Source organism: Mastigoproctus giganteus, chromosome 8 (genome assembly GCF_048544385.1).
Source record: "Mastigoproctus giganteus isolate SK-2022 chromosome 8, ASM4854438v1, whole genome shotgun sequence".
NCBI classification, from domain to species: domain Eukaryota; kingdom Metazoa; phylum Arthropoda; class Arachnida; order Uropygi; family Thelyphonidae; genus Mastigoproctus; species Mastigoproctus giganteus.
Window position 1 is genome coordinate 217,733,608 of NC_143582.1, and position 16,118 is coordinate 217,749,725.

At 34.4% G+C, this 16,118-nt stretch overlaps 1 protein-coding gene across 1 annotated transcript in view; it reads left to right on the plus strand.

Annotated features, from left to right (window-relative positions):
* LOC150082291 (Golgi-pH regulating cation channel) overlaps nucleotides 1–16,118 on the plus strand; it is a 263,701-nt gene that overhangs the window by 89,586 nt on the left and 157,997 nt on the right. Inside the window, exon 8 of the mRNA XM_090380108.1 lies at nucleotides 8,536–8,699. Within this exon, the coding sequence (XP_090236234.1) occupies nucleotides 8,536–8,699 (164 nt within the window). The remainder of the gene's footprint in view (nucleotides 1–8,535; nucleotides 8,700–16,118) is intronic.

Consider the following 16,118-nt stretch of genomic DNA (forward strand, 5'->3'; position numbering starts at 1 on the left):
ACACCAGTTTATTTTCATTTTATGTGTATTATGAATTCTTCATTTAGCGATTGGTTCTTTGCTAACTGTTTCCTGTCTAATTTGTCTAGTAGTTGTTCAGTGATATCTTCTGATGACTGTTGATATTTAGTTATAATTTGCATATATAGTTCTTTAGCAAATTCAAGAATAAAAGTACAGTAACGGGCAGGGACAATCTGTGCATCCCAGTGGCATTTGCACACATAGCAATTGTAACTCGCTCATTTGTCATCTTAAAACTTGGTTCAGGCATTTCTCTGTAAGTGGCTAGGGTTTTCTCAGAATAAGCCTCTCTCATCAACATTATTAGCATTAGTAGAGGCATACGATGCAAGAAAGCAAGCTTGTGCAGCATCAGCCAAAAAAAAAAAAAAAAAGCCCTCCCATTTCACCCCTAAATTGGCTCCAAATGTCTGTCCAGCTCAGCCTTAAATTTATTTAGGCTATCAACTTCCACAACAAAAGATGGAAGTCTGTTCCACCAATCAACTACTTTCTGGCTAAAGGCAAATTTCTGCACATCTATTCTACAACTGTCTTTCCTCAATTTGAATCTGTGCCCCCTCAGGTTCTTAATCTGAGCAAGAGCAAAATCCCATCAGCATTCAGCTTGCTCAACCCATTGAAGGCCTTATACACCTCAATCAGATCACCTTGCAGGTGCCTACTCTCCAGGTGGTGCAATTTGCAGAACTTAAGCCTTTCTTGGTAAGAGCACCCCTTTGTTCCCCTCATCAATCTTGTTGCCCTTCTTTGTACTCATTCTAGCAACTCTCCATCCTTCATAAAATGAGGCCTCCAGACCTATACACAGTATTCTAGGTGTGGTCTGACCATTGCCTTGTATAATGGGATAATCACCTCCATGTCCCTGCTAGCAAAATTCCGATATATCATTGACAAGACTCCATGACCTGCTCTGGCAGCCTGTCTGCACTGTTCAGCAAACTTCATATTTGACTGCACAATTACCCCCAGGTCTTTTTTCACTTTCCACTTCCCTGAGTGTAGTGCCACACATTTGGTATGTTTCTCTTCGGTTATTGCTACCCATATGCAGTACTCTGCATTTGTCAATGTTAAACTTCAGTTGCCACTTCTCAGCCCATTTGCTCAACTTATCTAGATCCAGTTGGAGTAGTTTACTGGTGTTAACAACCCTGCCAACCTTTCTATCATCTGCAAACTTGGACATTAAACCTGATATACCTTCATCAATATCATTGATAAATATACAAAACAACAATGGGCCCAACACTGAACCCTGGGGAACTCCACTAACAACATTTGTCCACGAAGAGCAGTGTCCATTGATTACCACTCTCTGTCGTCTCCCACTCAACCATCCCTTCATCCATTGTAGCAACTTACCCCTAATGTCATGCCTCTCCAATTTGTCTAGCAGTCTTCCATGTGCAACAGTATCAAAAGCTTTTCTGAAATCCAAGTATAAGATATCAAAATGATTTTTGGCATTCAGTTCCTTTGTGACCACATCATAGTATCCAATCAAATTGGTCAGACAAGATCTTCCGTTAACAAATCCATGCTGTGTCTTAACTATTACTGCAGTCTTGTCCAGGTGATGCTGCTTCTATTTTCAATATGTTATTCTTCTTTGCTGTTATAAATAGTCTTTTCTTTGCTTACTTTTATTAATTTATTTTCATGTTTTTTTCCTCCAATAAATAGTTTAAATGTAATGAAAGGGAATTCCTCCCCACTTTGAAAATAAATTGTTAATTTAATATCCATGTCATCAGTTAACTTCATATCATTATCTGAAAAAACACCAGTATGCATTTCAAAGTGAATTACTTGGAAATATTTTTTGTAAAACAATACATTCTTTAATAGATGCATAGAATGGGATAGAATTCTGTTTTAGCTATTGTAGATTTACTGCAATTTTTTCCAACTTAAGATCCAGTATGTTAATTATGCATTCCCCATTGCATCATAATATCCATTTAAAATAGATAATGCAGCATTTAGCTTATTAAATTTTATTTGACCAACATAAGCTTTATTAATAGCATCATCATCTTGAGGGTTAGCCACTTTAATTTTTCTTTTATTCCTTGCTTTAAAAATGTATAATATAGGTATAAAAATCTGAAGCATATTCGATAAATGCTTTAAATGCTGCATCATTGTGATCCTCAGGAGAACATGTACACTTATGATTTTTTTTTCTGTTTGCATCATAGATATAATTTTTAAGAGTTATTCCATTTTCACATTTTCCATTTTTAAGTTCGGAAACTTATCTAAAGTTTATCAATTTTCTTGTTTAATGCTTTTATGTTGTTCTCAAGGTTATTACTTTTATTTTGTACTTCATCACTTAACATAACCCTTGGCAGTATGCCATGATGGGTATATTGTAGTGTATATTTACGTACAATAAAGATTAATTTAATCTGTACTTTTTTGTTGTTTGATTCAATATAAGTTTCAAGGTTTGATTGCATGTTATCAATTTCTTTTGTAAAAATTCTTTATTACGTTTTATGTTATTATTTACAATTTTTAATTTCTCTGTCTTCTGATATATGAATCAATACTTGACTTGATGCTGTTAATGTTTTTATTTGTAGTTCATTTGTAGCTTATTAGTTCACTATTTAATTTTTGATTATCTTCTATAAGATTAACTAATTCATTTTGTATTCTTTCTCTAATATGAGAAACATTCACATCTAAATATTTTTTAGTGGTTGAATCCATATCATGCTTATGATTTTTTACATTCTTCAGTTACTTATTATCAATATTAAAATTACTTTCATCTAACTTAAAAACTATACCAGGAGGTTCTCTTTCACCTTTACTAGTTTCTGATCTAGATATAGTACCTAACTTACTTAAATATATAATTTATTATTATCTAAATTTATTCAACATTTTGATTTCTTCTCACCAGTAACCTTATCAATAAAAAGGAAATTATACCATTTTTTAACAGCTTTAGTAAATAATTTTATGAACTCTTTACTACTCAGTTCAATAGCATGCTCATTTCTAATCTCATTTATTTCTCTTCTATTAGGAATAGCAAAAAATGCAAAGTAATTACACGGAAGTCTTATATCTTTAGGTACTGCATAATAGCTCTGTTAAATAAATAACAGTATTTCTCTTTCTACCTCTAATGAATAAGTCAGTTATTTTGTCCTGATTTTTTTCAGTAACAAAATTGTCAAAAACTATAAGATTTGATTGGTTTGACCAAGTAGATCAATATCAGTCATATTAGCAATATCTCTTTCAAAAGTATCAATGATAGGGTCTTCATGTAGCTCTGCAAGGATTTCTTGTAAGTAAACATGTTTTGATTCACTAAGGTCTTTTGCATAAATATATAGCTTATTATAACGTAAATAATCAAATATGAAATTCATTAGTAAATTAGTCCTTCCACATGCACTAGGACCACAAATTAATAGATAAAAAGGCCATTTTAATGCCAATGCATGCACATTAATATATTTCTTTTCATCTATATCGTAATTTTTAATAGTTGTGTTTTTTTATTAAAAATTATGAAATAGATGATTGATATTAATTGTATTATTGATAATATGATTGATATTGATTGTATTATTGATAATATGATTGATATTGATTTAATTGGCCAAAGTAATCAAAATTTGTAGTTTTTGACAAAGCTACAAGTCCTTCCTACTAAAAAAAGATAACTGATTTAAGAATAGACTTTGAATACAATGTAAATAAATTTAAAACTATTAAAAAAGACACTGGCATTCATCTTATAGCAGAAGTGATGAGGAAAGAAATTTATTTCAAATTTATATTCCAGGAAAGTTTAGTCAAATCTTATCTAAATATTGATATTTAAAATTTAAATTTAAAGATTATTTAAAATTAATATACCGTGGGTTACAAAATAATACTGAGAATAATAGTTTTAATAGTTCAAAAATACAGTCAGTCCTCGTATAACACGTGTTTACACTACACGAATTCGATTATACACGATTTATAAATAGGGGAACGATATCTTATATAACACGAACCGAATTCGCTTATGCACGATTCACCTTTGTGTTTACAAGAAATGGCAGTTGAACGCAGAATCACCCCAACTGAACGCAACATGATGGGAATGAAGAGAAGATTCTGAAAATGTATTTATGTTTTTTATATCAGTGAAGGGGAAACACATTTAACCATAATAACGTAAAAACCCACACAATTCCAGCTATCAGTATTAACGCAAATGCAATTAGATCGAGTTTACTACCAGTTTATAACAGATTCCACTAGCAGAAACGCAACTGGAAATTATTTTTATTGTTTTATGGTAGTAATGTGCTTTAGTACAATGTGAGGTATTAATAGTGTATCCCCAGAAATGTGCTTTAGTACAATGTGAGGTATTAATAGTGTATCTCTGCCTTTACGGTGTTGTTTATTCAGTTGCTACACGCGCACAGCTTTATGTGTATCAAGCGTGCCTCCTCATTTTGTAATTGTGCTTTATTCCCTAAAAATGAGTAAAATACTTAAAAGGTGTTAAAAGGAAGCATCCTGGTGAAGACACTGCAGATTCAGAGAGAAAAAGAAAAGCAATATCGATAAACAGAGGCGGACTGGATCAAAAATTCTTACCCGGGAAAATTTGTAGTGGCCTCATACTAGCGTTTATGGCCAAAATCACACCAGCCTTCGGCCCACCGGGGTTTCCCCGGTAAGGCTTATGGCCAGTCCGCCTCTGTCGATAGAGAAAAAATATGAAATTGTGAAACGCTTTGAGCGAAATGAGACCGTGTGATATTGCACGTGCTACAGGTCTAAATGAGGCAACGCCAAGAATTAGAAAGATGCATAAAAACAACTTTCATAGCAGGAACAACTCAAAGTGTAATTAAAATCCATTAGATTAATACACAAAGAATTGGAAGAGATGGAACGACTGTCATCTTTTTCGATAGAAAATGAAACAAAAAACAAGTTTGCTTACGATAGAAGCAAAAGCATTAGCAATATTTTATTATGTAATAGTCGTAATAAAATACACAAGTATTTTATAAAATACACGTAAAATACACGTAATAAAATACACAAGTATTTTATTACCATTATTTATTGTGTTTGGTAATGATTTGGTTACAAATGTGTGTTCAGTCTTGGGTGGTTGGCACCTAACCCTATTTTTTCCATAGGGCCTGTTGTTTATATTGCACGATTTTGCATTGCACGAGGGTTTCTAGGAACACAACTATCATGCTATTCGAGGACTGACTGTAGTTTTAAAAAATAATATTTATTCTAACATGTTATTTATTAAAAAGGAATACGTTATAGTCATTTTTTGTTTAAACCTATCTTATTTTCTGAAAAACAAAAATAAATAATTTAAATTTTTGATTTTTGTAGATTATTTTAGAAAAATGAATGATTTTAAGGGAAGAGGGTTGTTTTTAGGGAGAGGTGTTTTTTTTTCTTTTTTTTTTTCTGTTTGTAAAAGTGTACATTTGTGCTAGAATCTCCATTTTACATACTGCTGTGGCTCATCTGCTTGTTTGGCACATAGTAGTAGTAGTAGTGGCATGTGATGCAAGAAAGCAAGTGTATGAGCTTATGCAGCATCAGCCAAAAAAAAAAAAAAAATCACACCATTCCCTCCAAATGCCTGTCCAGTTCCTCCTTAAATTTATTCAACATATCAACTTCCACAACGACAGATGGAAGTTTGTTCCAGCAATTAACCACCCGCTGGCTAAAGGCAAATTTCCGCACATCTATCTTTTCTTAATTTGAATTTATGCCCCCTTAGGTTCGTAATCTGAACAAGTGGAAGGATCCCATCAGAATTCAGCGTGCTCAACCCATTCAAGGCATTATACATACACCTCAATCAGATCATCGTGCAGGTGCCTAGTCTCCAGCCACTTCAATTTGCAGAACTTAAGCTTCTCTTGGTAAGAGGATCCCTTCATTCCCCTCACCAATCTTGTTGCCCTTCTCTGTACACGCTCAAGCAAATCGACATCCTTCCTAAAATGAGGCCTCCAGACCTGTATGCAGTACTCAAGGCATGGCCTGACCATTGCCTTATACAGAGGGACAATCACCTCCTTTTCCCTGCTAGCAAAATTCCTATATATCATTGACAAAACCCCATGACCTGCCCTGGCAGCCTGTCTGCATTGCTCAGAAAACTTCATATCTGACTGCAAAATTACTCCCAGGTCTTTTTCATTTTCTACCACCTTAAGTGTAGTACCACACAGTTGGTACTTTTCTCTCGAATCCTTTTTCTTGTATCCTTTCTGTAAACATATCCCAAATCTTGTTACAGAGAAATTAAGATTCATTTCTTCTCTGACGGATAATTTGATTTTGTCTGTTGAAGTTTTCTTGAAGTCCCCTCTGCCCATGGAATAATATAAAAACTGTTACTCTACCACCTTCACTGCTCTATCCAGGTGGGGTAATTGGATTAAAGTTATTTCATTTCATCATTAGTACTTTTGGTGACATCAAGGAGATAGAGGTAAGTGATGCTTTTTGTATTGCAGATATGAGAATTAAATATCAAATTTAACCCCTTCCCAGAACATTTTTTTCCGGAAAATGTGTCGTAACGGATTGACTCTTTTTATTTTACAGATTAAAAGTATGCATCATGCGAATACTCATTGTATAGTTTTTTGTAATTTTTATTAAATTTTTCGTAGAAAATACGTGGGAGTAATTAACCCATTTGGGCTATCCTGAGTTATCTCGTGTACACCAAAAAGTGGGCAAATTATACAGATTTTTTTTTGATAAATTAGCATTTGAGCTAAAAGAAAAGCACAGAAAAAGTCTTCATTATATAAATAAATTTAAAAAATCAAGTGGAACGCACAAGCAGTAACCTCCTGCCACAAGCAGTAATTGCGAACTAACTACATTTTGACACATGGCCACCACAAGTGGACAGGCAAGGTAAGGGTGGCAGTTCAAGAGGGTGTTGAAATATTTTTCGATATTGCTTTTGTGAATTATTTTCGTGAGTTCAGTATTCTGCATTTAGGATGGCAAATTATATTTTACTTACTGGCGGCACAGGAACACGTGCTACTATTCTGACATTGCTGTACAATATAAGTAAAACTAAAGCCAGTCGTTTGCTGCCAGGCATAAGAAAATCCTGAGAAAACTCAGGATTTACCTGCCTAATGCAAAATCAGCCAGATAAATTCCAGAGAAAATACGTTTCAGTCCTAAATTTGGAGGTATTATTGTTTGCATCGGGTATTATTGTATCCTGAGATATTTTGTGTATTTCCAAATAACTTTTAAAACTAAAAACGAGATATCTCGGGATAATCCATGAAGGGGTTAAACATGTTTCAGAAACCTAACTATTATTCATACTTATTTTTCCTGTTTAGACAATGGTATCAAAATTCTTTAGAGCAGGCTCGGCACACCCAGGGTCCTGAGCTGGGCTGGATATAATTTTTCTCTTTCTTGGTGATTTCTTTCTACTTCTGATGCTTGTTCTCTCTCTCTCTCTCTCTCTCTCTCTCTCTCTCTCTCTCTCTCTCTCTCTCTCTCTCTCTCTCAGGGTAACTCAAATTTTTTTTTTTTTGGGCTGGTTCTGTTGTTATTTGGTTTTTAGGAGCATTAGCAACTAAGGCTATATTGCTCCGGGGATATGCGGTGGTCATTACCTGACCTTTCTGCATCCTCCGTATTTGGTGGTCACGGGCTTGAACCCCAGTCTAATCAAAAAGCGTGTGCTATGCACTGCTGCTCCTGCCCACCTGGCTACAGAGGCACCTGGGCTGGTGCAGCAAAAGCCTAGGCTTCCTTTGCACCATATGGCTAATAATAATAATTTTAAATAACCTTTAGATACTGTTCACAACCTATATTTGAGATTTTTTTCAGTAGTCCTGATTTTTCAGAAGGTGATCTCATTTAGCAAATATCTAGACTGTCCAATTACATTTATCAATATCAAAAGAGCTAAGAGCTTTCTCTAATTACAGACTAATATTCTCTCTCTCTCTCTCTCTCTCTCTCTCTCTCTCTCTCTCTAACAAAGGACACAACTTCACTTCTGACAACATAGAAAGGATTGTATTGTGTTATTGTAATGAAGACAGAAGTTCATTTTAGTTATCTTTGTAGGAACATTAATTTTTTTCTTGAAAAAATATGCTAAAACAAATTATTTTTATGAATAATTTGTTTTATAATTTTTATAAATACTAATCTGTTGAAGCATATCTAGAAAAGAACAATATATTTCTTTAGTTAAGATGCATATATTAGTATTAAATATAGGTAATAATTTAAATTTAAAAGTATAAATAATTTTATTGTTGCAGTATTTTGATGTGCATGTATTATTATTGCTTGGGAAGAATGCAATGTAATTTTGAAAATTTGGCAGATATTCTTCCCTGTTATGTGATACTTTTTTTTAGTACTATAACTGTATATTTTGATTAATAAAATTAATATGAAATTAATTACTATCTGGTGCAGCTGGTAATAAAGATAACAATAGTGATAAGAATGGTACAGGGAAACAACTTGGTGCTAAACAAAATATAGACCAACATGATGGTCACACAGAGAAGAAAGCTGAGAAGCAGGACTCGACCACAGAAGCCTTTCTTGAACGATTAAATGAGAGCCCAACACTACAAGTAAGATTTATTCTAAGAATATTTATAAATATAAAATTTAAACATTTTTATATCTTTATTCCAGATTATTCAAAAAAAAAAAAAAAATGAAAATAAGTCTTACATTAAAAACAATACTTCCGTATTATGAAAGAATAAGAATACCTTAATTCTTTCTCCTCCCCCTTCAGTGTATTACTCGAGGAGAAGAAGACGAAATTGAAAACAACAAAATGTCAGCTCTGGATCATTTTTGACACACGGGACATTTTTATGTTGACTTCATTTAGATATTATCATCACTTATAGTAATTTTTTTTTTACTATAAAATTTCAAATCAGATCCTTCTTTAATTTTGTTTTCAGACATTTTGTTGTGAATGAAACTCTTAAAGATTACTAAAAGTACAGAATCAATTTTAAATTAAAAAAGGAAAGAAAAAAAAATTATAAAAATGAAAAATAAATGTGAAAAGTGATGGTTTGTGGAGTATGACGTTTATATTAGAGGCCATCTGTCTGTTCATAGTCTAATATAAAATTTCAATAATTTCAAGCAGCTGTACAGTCCTCCCTTGATTTTTTTTTTTTTTTTTTTGCCCTTAATTTTGATTTTTCTCCCCTTTAATTTGGACATTAAGTATTACAAATTCATAATTCCATAAATATCTGGTAGACATTTATGCATATCATGCCAGCTGAAGCAAGTAAAAAATATATTGATGTTTGTGAGCCTCATCAACGTGCGAACTTCTGGATTCTTTCTGTAAGAACAACAAGATAAATGCGTGCCATTTGATTTTAAGCATTAGCATTAGTAGAGGTATATGATGCAAGAAAGCAAGCTTATGCAGCATCAGCCAAAAAAAAAAAAAAAAAAAAAAAAAACCCTTCCACTTCACCCCTCCGTTCATTAGAAATACCTGTCCAGCTGAGCCTTAAACTTATTTAGGCTATCAACTTCCACGACAAGCGATGGAAGTCTGTTCCACTAACCAACCACCTGCTGGCTAAAGGCAAATTTCCGCACATCTATTCTACATCTGTCTTTCCTCAATTTGAATTTATGCCCTCTCAGGTGATTATTCTGAGCAAGAGGCAGAATCCCATCAGCATTGAGCATGCTCAAACCATTCAAGGCTTTATACACCTCTATCAGATCACCTCCCTGGTGCCTAGTCTCCAGACACTGTAATTTGCAAAACTTAAGCCTTTCTTCGTAAGAGCAACCCTTTGTTCCATTCACTAATCTTGTTGCCCTTCTCTGTACTCGTTCCAGCAGCTCTATATCCTTCTTGAAATGAGGCCTCCAGACCTGTATACAGTACTCAAGGTGTGGCCTGACCATTGCCTTATACAAGGGAATAATCACCTCCTTATCCCTACTAGAAAAATTCTTGTATATCATTGATAAGACACCATGAGCTACTCTTGCAGCCCGTCTGCACTACTCAGAGAACTTCATATCTGCCTGCACAATTACCCCCAGGTCCTTTTCATTCTCTACCACTGTCAGTTTAGTACCACAGAGTTGATACGTTGCTCTGTAGTACTTATATGTAGTACTTTACATTTGTCAATGTTAAACTTCATTTGCCACCTCTCAGCCCATCTGCTCAACCTTTCCAGATCCCGTTGCAGCTGCATAGTGTCAGTAGTGTCCTTAACAACCATGCCAACCTTTGTATCATCTGCAAACTTGGACGTTAAGCTTGATATACCATCATCAATATCATTTATAAATACAGAAAACAATAATGGACCCAACACTGAACCCTGAGGGACTCCACTAATAACATTAGTCCATGATGAGCAGTGTCCATTGATTACCACTCTCTGTCTTCTCCTCCTCAACCACCTCTGTATCCATAGCAGCAATTTGCCTCCAATGCCACACTGCTCCAATTTGTTCAGCAGTCTTCCATGTGCAACAGCATCAAAAGCCTTTCTAAGATCCAAGTATATAATATCAGAGTTATTCTCTGCATCCAGTTCTTTTGTGACTGCATCATAGTATCCAATCAAATTGGTCAGGCAAGACTTCCCCTTAACAAAACCATGCTGTGTCCAAACTATAATTGAAGTCTTGTCTAGATGATCCTGCAGTGCTTCTTTAACGAGTGCCTCCATTAATTTTCCTGGAACAGAAGTGAAACTCACAGGTCTATAATTACTTGTGTCAACCTTTGATCCTCCTTTGTGAATTGGGGTTACATTTGCACATCTGCAGTCTATGGGTACCTCCCCTGAGTCCAAGGAAGCTCTCAGAATTATGGCTAAGGGTTTGCTTACTTCCTTTGCTGCCTCCTTTAATATAACCAGATAGATCTCATCCACCCCAAGTGCCTTTCTTGTGTTTATCTTCAACAATTTCTCCTCCACTTTACTCTCAGTTATTACAAGATTATCTAGCGTACTGCAAGAGTTGAAAACACCTCTGGCATTCCCCTCGCTGAATATGTCCTCATGTGTGAATGTTGATGCAAAATGTTCATTTAGTTTGTTAGCTACCTGAGCAGGATCATCAACAGTTGAATCATCAACACACAGCAGGATCACCAACAGTATATTTGTGAAATGAATTAGGAAGGTGAATTAGGCAGGTGCCCAGTCTCCAGAAGCTGCAATTTGCAAAACCTAAGCCTTTCTTTGTAAGAGCAACCATTTGTTCCATTCACTAATCTTGTTGCCCTTCTCTGTACTTGTTTTAACAACTCTACATACTTAACAAAATGAGGCCTCCAGACCTGTAATTTTAGGAAGTACTCAAGGTATGGCCTGACCATTGCCTTATCCAAAGGGGTAATCACCTCCTTATCCTTGCTAGCAAAATTCCTATATATCATTGACAAGACTCCATGACCTTCTCTGGCAGCCCGATCTTTTTCATTCTCCACTTCCCTGGTGTGTAGTACCACACAGTTGGTACATTTCTCTTGGGTTTCTACTATCCATATGCAGTACTTTGCATATGTCAATGTTAAACTTCATTTGCCAATTCTAATCCCATCTGACTTTTGTAGATCCTGTTGCAGTAGCGTACTGTCTTTTCGTAACATCATCAGTTGGTCCCATTGTATAGCATTTAAAAACTGTTTGAGATCACTGTCTAGTCACCTTTACGAAAGCAAAAGCCATTCCCTTTACCTCTGATGGTAGTTACATCTTTAAGTAAATACCACATTAATACACTGTGATCACTGCCATTAGTGTTCCTTTATCTGCCGATTCTTAATGCATGAATAATCAGTGCTAATAATCATATCAAGAAATTACTCCCTCTGGTTGCCTCCTGATCATGCTGCTGTAGAAAACAGTCGCCCAAATAATCTGCAAAAGTTTTGCTAGTATGCAAGCGACCAATTTGCCAGATTACTTGAGCAGAAAAAGACCGCATGGAAAAGTTAGACAATAAAAAGTACTGAAGCCTGTAACAGTTATAAAGTGATCTGTAATAGTGCCATAGAAAAGGTTAGATTGGCAAAGGCAGATTATGAGAAATCACTGGTAAAGACAGCATAGAGTGCAGATAAGGAATTCTTCACATATATAAATGGAAAGAAGAGAAGCACAAACAAGATCAGACCCTATGTGTTGGATGTGGGATAATATTAGATATCCCAGCTGATGTAGATGAACTCAACAGTTTCTTTCCATTGATATTTACAGAAGAAAAACCCTTTATGTCTAAAAGGAATTATGGGAGTGAAGTTGAAAAATATGTAATTAATGATATTGAAATTTCACATAATTTTTAAAAAAAAACTTTCAATCATACAGGCCAGTAAGGCTCCTGGGGTTGATGGCATATAACCATAACTTTAAGGTAGGTGGAAAGTGAGTGTATTGAACCGTTGAGGCTAATTATGAGAGCATCACTGGACTCAGGAGTGATTCCATTGGATTGGAAAAAGTGTCAATGTGTCTCTAATATATAAGAACGGTTCTAAGAGTGAAGTGAAATTACCGACTAGTCTAACTTCAGTAATAGGGAAAATCATGGAGGCAATGATAAAGTGTGGAATTCAGGATCATTTTGATAGAAATGGAATTCTGAAGGAATCTCAGAATGGCTTTGTAAAGGGAAAATAATGTTTAACAAATCTGGTTAGTGCCCGTTGGTCTACACAGCAGATCCAATCACCTGTTTTGAAGCGCTGATCGGGCGGCGTTCTGGATTCGAATTTCCATTTATTTGACAGGGTCACTCATGGGCTAGATTTAGAGAATAATTTTGACATTTTTTATTTTGATTTCAGCAAAGCATTTGACTCAGTCCTTCATGAGTGGTTACTTTATAAGCTGGAACAGGTTGGAATCACAAAAAAATCCTTAGATGGATAGCCAGTTGGCTTCAGGGCAGGAGGCTGAGGGTTTTGATAAATGGTTATTCCTCAGATTGGGTTGATGTAAGAAGTGGGATTCCCCAAGGATAAGTATTGGGACGACTGTTTTTGATTTTCATAAATGATGTCGATGAAGGGATAGAGGGTGTGATTGTCTAAATTTGCAGATGATGTAAAGATTGGTAGAGTACTTAATGATCACAGCCAAGCAGAAGTTGTTCTTCAGAGTGACCTAGATAGACTTCAGGGATGGTCAGAAAAATGGCAGCTATGCTTTAATCCAGCAAAGTGTAAAGTATTACATGAAGGGAACAGTAATCCCAAAATAACTTATACACTTGGTGGAGTTGAACTAAAGTCATTAGTGGAAGAAAGGGACTTGGGAATTACAATACGGTCAGACCTGAAGTTCTCTGAACGTTGTAGACAGGTTTCAAGGAAGGTCCATGGTGTCCTATCGATGATTTATCGAACGTTTTCTAGTAGAGATAGGACATCATAATCCCATTATATAAGGCTGTTGTTAGACCACACTTGGAATACTGTGTTCAAGTATGGAGACCGCACCTAAAGAAAAACATTGTGTTTCTTGAAAGGTTCCAAAGATGGGTAATTCACCTGGTGAGATAAGGTGACTTCGAATATGTGGGTTGAAGAGCTTTGAGACTAGGCCCCTTAGAGGAGACTTGATTGAGGTGTTTAAGGCTCTGAGAGGCATAAGTAAAATGAATGAGGATGAAAAATTTTCATGGTTCTAAATGATTCTAAAACTAGGGTCCATAATTTCCGGTTACAGGGAGAGATATTGAGACTGGATTGCAGGAAGTTTTCATTTTAGCCAGTGAGTTATAAATTACTGGAATAAGTTACCTATGTGGGTGGTAGAGGCTGACATTTTGGGAAATTCAAAGGTCAGCTGGATAATTTCCTATGGGAGGAGGGAAATGCATAGGTTGTCTATTTCCTTTTCTCTTATTGTTTATTTTTTTAAAATTTTTCTTCTTATTATTATTTTATTTTTATTATTTTTTAAAATTTTATTTATTTATTATTATTATTTTTTAATAATAAACAATTAGGCTTATGCTGCACCAGCCAAACTCTTTGGCTGGTGCAGCATAAGCCATAGGCTTCTTTGCACCTTGTGGCCATTGCTAATACTAAATGTATTATATCTATCTCCAACCTACATTATTCAAACTCTCCAGCGACCTATTTGCGCTACTATATCTATGCCAAATCACCAGTACTAAAAGCTCTACAAATATTAGTGTCGTGTTTTACGGACTATGTGATAAAGTTAAGTTATTAAAACACGTATTTAGTGCTATAAATTTTATTTTATAAGCCTCTTCTAATACTGATTACATTGCTACAAAGGTATGTAGAAATCTCCTATGTCAATACTAAAACGAAGGCTGCAAAATTAGAACGTTCTTATCGATACAACACAATGCCAGCAGAAGTTGACTGTGGTTTTTTTAAGAAATTTGAAGGGCCAAATAAAGAATAAATGCATCAAATTAATCAGGGAATTACAAATAAATGCTGGACTACTAATTTTAAATCAAAAGTTAGAGAAAACAATAGTTTTGAATAATGGGCAATCTTCCGAATATACAGCTTTCATCTCCTCATTGATTTGTTTTCCATCTTTGCCTTGCAAATAAATAAATTTTATAACAAATTGGTCTTCAACGGTCAGCATGCTATCCTTCACTGTATTCATGGATGTAGTTCAGTTATCAGTGGAATTAGAAAAATAAATAAATGTACATAACTTATGAGACTAAGTAGTAAATTTACATAATATGAAATCCCTAAGTGAAATATTCCTGGATGAGGATAAATGTTTATTGAAGACCCTCATATTTTATCAGTTTCATCTTCTAGCATGGCTAGAAGATGAAACTTCTACATTCCAACAGAAAAATCAGTTGGAATGTTATGGCAGACCTAAGAAATTAGAAAGGCAGTTAGAATTTGCTCTTAAATTCTAATTGATATTCTTTTAGTTACTATTGTGTAACAAATTTTGATATTCTTCACCTTGATTTCCTGTAAACAATAAGAACATTGTCATCATTTAATAGCTTTTTTTCGTGCTCTTACTATTGTATACTACTTTACTTCATTCCAACTTGTAGTCCAGAATGAGCCAAAATGTAGTCCAAATTGAGCTACATATTTGTAAATACAGTAGTTCATTTTGTGTCATAATCACCTGTCATTTTTCTGTTGTTAGGATTGTCAAAAAAAAAAAATAAATAAATAAAACCCACAACTAGCCAGTTTTCAATTGTTTACAGCTTAGGATGATGCCTTTATCCATAGGTTATTTGATAGCTGTGGTATTTCAGAGGTAGAAAAAAACACTTTTCATTGGAAGAATGTGTGTGGGTGTTATCTAACAATAAAAATGCTGTAATGGTTTCATTTGCATTTATAATTTTTCTTTTGAATAATTTTACTTTTTTAATGAAGTTATTGTGAAACCACTCTGAAATAAGTTGAGAATTATATCATTAAATTCTTGTTTAGGAAAAAATATTCATTTTCCATTTAAAAAAAAAAAAAAAAAAAACAAAGTCTGTTTGAATTAGTGAGGTTTCTGTTGTGCTAAAAATAATGGTGTGAAAATCACCATTATTTTTAGCACAACAGAAATCATATATAGAAATCATATTTTTGATGCTAAAAGTGCCCTTAGGTGAAAATTGGGGAAAAAAATGTAATTGCTGTAATGGTTTCTGCATTTAATATAAGTTGTAAAATAGGTATGTAGGTGTGGGGTGGTCTCAGTGTGCAAAGATAGAAAAATTAGTCAGAATGTCATGGCATTCTGACCATGACAGTATAGACCAAAGAACCACAAATGGGAACAAGTTATTAATTTTGTATATCTAGGAATAATCTTTAATGAAAAAAAAAATGATAACATAGAATAAACAAAGCTGAAGTGAACAGGTAGGAAATTCATTTGGAGAGAAAGAGAAATTATCTAAAAGGTACAATTAGCTGTTTATAGAAACAGTAACTATTTGTAGTCAGAGTAATACTATAACATAGTAAAACCAAAAAAGTCTCTAATTTC